This window comes from Hippocampus comes, unplaced genomic scaffold (assembly GCF_001891065.2).
Source record: "Hippocampus comes isolate QL1 unplaced genomic scaffold, H_comes_QL1_v1.1 scaffold94, whole genome shotgun sequence".
Classification (NCBI taxonomy): Eukaryota; Metazoa; Chordata; class Actinopteri; order Syngnathiformes; family Syngnathidae; genus Hippocampus; species Hippocampus comes.
In genome coordinates, this window is record NW_017806059.1 from 3,547,424 (window position 1) to 3,552,518 (window position 5,095).

Genomic DNA, 5,095 nt, shown 5'->3' on the forward strand with positions numbered 1-5,095 from the left:
GAGTCGGAAAGACGCAAATCTACGAAACTTTAAAAAACAAGGCATCGATTCAACTCCTGATGACAAGCCACCATCCTGCAAGGAAGCAATGCAAATGGCAACAAAAATCCTTCAGTTTGCACAAGAATCACCAGACATTGGTGATCAACGGGACAGTTACTTGCAACTAGCAAGAAAACCGAATGGCATGCAGGCAAACATTGTCATAAACCAAAGAATGCATCCAACAAAACAATCCAAAATAGAAACTTTTTTTTTTCCAAGACAGAAAAAAATAAACATTAAAATACTGTACGTATTTTACTGTTGTGATTTTTTTTGGATACACTTGTATTGCAGTTTTTGTTATATAAACAGTTTTTGGACAGTATATTTTTGTATTGTATTGATTGTGTTGTTACACGTGCATTTTGTCAACATACTTGCAGGTTCATAAAGGACATGTACAATGCTCATTTCCCAAATGAGGAATTTCTGTTATCAGGACAAATTGGACAGCGCAAACATGAGTCCGCACTAAAGAATATTTACTGTAATTGGTGTTGACAAATATAGTCATGCACTTTGAGATTAAATGAGATTTATAAAGAAAGGAATTTTTCAACCATTTACACGTGTATATAAAATGTATTTAATCCCTGCCGACACCTTACAAACTAAGGAGAGTGTTATTAAATGTGTAAAGAATAAAGTATTCACATGTCTTTGATAGTGTCTGCTGTGTTGGGTCTGTTTCAAGTGACAGATGAGGCGGCTGTTGTCTTCTTCTCTGATCATAACAATGTTGTAACCATTTACACGTGTATATAAAATGTATTTAATCCCTGCCGACACTTTACAAACTAAGGAGAGTGTTATTAAATGTGTAAAGAATAAAGTATTCACACGTCTTTGATAGTGTCTGCTGTGTTGGGTCTTTTTCAAGTGACAGATGAGGGGGCTGTTGTCTTCTTCTCTGATCATAACAATGTTGTCTTCTATTCTGATCAAAACAGTGTGTCCCCTAGTGGATACTCCATGAATTGCACTTTATTAAAATATTAATTCCGTGTCTTTTATGCATTTTTTCACTTTTAAATTATCCCGCGGGCCAGATGGAAGCTCCTTGGGGGCCGATTCCAGCCCGCAGGCCGTATGCTTGACACCCCTGTTTTAGAGGAAGATAAGGGCCTCAGTGTACTAAATAGTACACTAATCCTCTTTGTGCTTTTCGTAGCATTTTTATTTCATCATGTTATCAGTGTTAACATTTGGTGAAGTTAAAAAGCAGCCGTCAAGTTTTTTCAGCACAACCGTTTTTGTTATTCCAAGTGTTTTGATTTTACTCCAAAGTTCCAACAGAGTAGGAAGTATGGTTAAATTAATCCACCCATGCATTTTTCTTTACCGTTTATCTGAATTCGGGTCAACTGGAGTCTGTCCCAGCTCGATGCCCAACCCTAAATCCAATTTTTCACACCTGGTTTGGGTCTCATTTCTGCTGCTTCAATAGTATTTGGGGATTCGACAAGTGTCATGTCAGGCAGAAATGAATGTCCTGTTCATTGTCAAGATTATTCTTGTATGATATGCAATGGATCGATTCTGCTTGAATTCAGAAATGATGTGTTGTAAGGTTTGACAAAGTGCTTCTGTTATAAGTTTCCAGTTTAATTCCACAGTATAATTTCGAACTGAATATTTTACAAATGATGTTGCTAAGGTCCCCCCAAAGAATTCCAGCAATAACGTTTGACCTAAATTGCAGTGGAAGAAACTACTATTATTTTACTGTTATTGTTTTGCACTAGCCTCGTCAATTAAAGAGTAAGGAACTTGAGGAGAGTGAAACATATTAAGGAAAAACACTTGTAGTCTGATTTCAGTCAACGGTACCAACATAACAACAAACTTGGTTTTATGAATCACGTGTGATATTGCAAACAGACTTGAAATTGACCATTCCCCGTACATACATTGTTTTTTTTCTTTCAAGCACTCCATGTCATGTCGTAAGGAAAGGGGGAGAAAAAACAACCACTTCCACATTCCACAAGAAGAGAAGTGTTCTACCAAGACTGTAGCAGGTACACCGTGACAAACATTTGGAGCGATCTATTCTCAACGCCCAGACATTCTTTAACTCAAGGTAATTGTGACAAACGGCCTCATCGAGCTTTTTCCTCTCTATCTGATAGAGACAGAAGACGGACAGACAGGTCACAAGAGGGCAAAACAAACACACACTTGCATCAGCACAAGATCTATTGCATAATGGGCATGGAATAAAGTGTTTACAGGTACAGACAATTCTATGAATAAAATCACAATTGTCAGATACCTGAAGGTACAACTCATTTTGTCCCGAATCTGAATGTGATCACTACTAATTACAGGTATTATGGCATGCAAGTACTGTTACCTTCATAGAAGATTTTGAAGCCACTGTTGGATCTGCTGTTGTCTGTAGTGAACAGCAAATATAGGAAGTTGCTGGTACTAAACATAAACTGAGGAACCTGGGTTCCATTGAATGAGCCAATCAGAGGTGAAAGCAGGTTCGGCCCATCATGTACCTCCAGAAAGTCATAGCTAAGTTCAGTTTGAAACCTTCAAAAAAATGGGAGAAAAAAGAGAAAATGACAAGTACAAACCACATGAGAATTATGCTATGCATTTTTTTAAAAACCATTCTCGGTAGCTCAGTGAGCCCATGACACTTTGACGTATGGTGTGTGTCTTGTAAATATCAGGGATCATCAACATACTTGCTATTAAGTGCTACTTTAAAACATCCCTTGACGTCAATTTGCCATAAGATGAATAATTCTTAAAAATTACATAATTAAAATGTAAAATGTAACCCTTTACGTCAATTTGCCATAAGATTAATAATTCTTAAAAATTACATAATTAAAATGTAAAATGTAACCCTTTACGTCAATTTGCCATAAGATTAATAATTCTTAAAAATTACATAATTAAAATGTAAAATGTAAAATTGATTGTAAGTTTGCCATGCAATACAAAAGCATTTATTTGCTATCCGTGTCACTAGGCATAGATAGAATAAGAACTAATAATAACAAAAAACGAATGACACAATAATAATACTATAATAATGATAATGAATCCAATATATATATATATATACACAGTCAAACCTCGGTTTTCGAACGTCTCTGTTCTCGACCAAATCGGTTTTCGACCAAAAATTTAGAGTTTTTTATTCCTCAGATTACGACTTAAAATCGGTTGTCGACCAAACTGAGCGCACTTGAATACGCCACTCGCCTCTTCCCGCCTTCCTTACACAAAGAAGTGCCGCTTCCTGGGGTAGACGAGGAAGTCAAGCTTCCTCGTGTAGTGTTCCATTGTGAGCAGATGTGTTCAATAAAGTTTTTTTTTTTAAAAATAGCATCGTCCAATGTCAGCGGACATGTTAAAGATTTTTTTAAAAAGCATCGCGTTTGTTGACATCTACGCAAATTGGACTGTTATTTCTGCATCGTGTATCAGCCCCTAATCATGGCACCAAAGAAAGCAAATGGAAGTAGTAAAGCTGGTGAAAAAAAAAAGAGGAAAAAAGTCCGCAAAACAATTGAATTTAAGAAAGATTTAAGAGCGAAATATGAATCAGTTGGATGTGTGTCTGTGTTGGCATGCCGATATCGGCGATCAGCAGCATCCGACAAAAGAAAGACCATCTTAAAGTCACTGATGTGGCTAAAGGATCTCATGTGTTTTGCAAACAAAGGCCACAAATATTAGAGGAAGTGGAGAAACTGTTGCTTATTTTCATATATGAGAAACAGTGAGCAGGGGACAGTCTTAGCCAAGATACGATTTGTGGCAAAGCAAGACAATTGTATGGAGATTTGATAAAAAAGGATCCCAGCATTGCTCCTGAAGAGTTTGATTTTAAAGCAAGGAGAGGATGGTTCGAAAAGTTGAGGAAAAGAAGTGATTTGTCATGGGGAGGCAGCCAGTTCAGACAAGGAAGCTGCAGAAAAGTTGAAAGTTTAAAGTTGAGTTTGAAAATCTCATCAAGGCTGAGGAATATCTTCCCCAGCAAACTTTTAATATGGACGAGACTGGACTTGTGTGGATAAAGTGGTTCAGAAAATGGATGGAGGGATGTTACCTCGTACCGTAGCTTAGGGTTGCAGAGAGTGAGTCCATAGTTACAGCCATTACTTTAGGGTTTATTAGTTCAAGGTGTAAAATAACGTAATCGACAATTGTCACAATGAGAGAGTGATGTTACTTGAATTATGTTACAGTGTTAATGTTTATGTTAAAATTGTACAAAGATTTTGTATGTTTTATTTTTACCACTTTGTGCAGAACTTTACATATTACCTGCTCTCCTATTACATGTGTACACAGTTTATGGTGTAAAATAGGAAAAAAAATACGCTTTAAAAAAAAGTTGTTTTCCAGACTTGGAACAGATGAAAATTTATTACACTGATTACATGGTTTCGGTTTTTGAACAGCCTTCTGGAATGGATTATGGTCGAAAATCGAGGTTTGTCTCTTGGTGTGAGTGTGAGCACGGATGGTGGTTCGTCTATGTGTGCCCTGCGATTGGCTGACAACCAGTTCAGGGTGTACCCCACCTACTACCCGAAGACAGGTGGGATAGGCTCCAGCATGCCCCACGACTCTTGTGAGGATATAGCGGATCAGAAAATGGATGGATGGATGCATAAATAAATAACTCATGAAACTCATCTTCCTCTTCAAAAAAGAGAGAAAGGCTTGAGGGTTCTGCGCAGTATCCTTGCTGTTCCCAGCAATGCACATTTCTGGACTGAGATGTCCGATGTTGTTCCCGGGATCTGTTGCAACCACTCATCTAATTTGGGGGGGTCACTGCCCCAAGTGCTCCGACCACCACAGGCATGACTGTCACCTTTACCTTCCAGGCTCTCTCCAGCTCCTCTCTGAGCCCTTGGTATTTCTCGAGTTTCTCGTGTTCCTTCTTTCTGATGTTTCCATCACTTGGGACCGCTACATCCACTACAACGGCTTTCCTCTGCCCTTTATCTATGATCACGATATCTGGTTGGTTCGCCATTACCATCTTGTCAGTCTGGATCTGGAAGTCCCA

General features: G+C 38.1%; 1 protein-coding gene across 1 annotated transcript in view; it reads right to left on the minus strand.

The window, feature by feature from the left end:
* Positions 1–5,095, minus strand: part of LOC109529648 (CUB and sushi domain-containing protein 3-like) — a 447,797-nt gene that overhangs the window by 277,708 nt on the left and 164,994 nt on the right. The window contains exon 17 of the mRNA XM_019893029.1: positions 2,402–2,589. Coding sequence (XP_019748588.1) covers positions 2,402–2,589 — 188 coding nt within the window. The remainder of the gene's footprint in view (positions 1–2,401; positions 2,590–5,095) is intronic.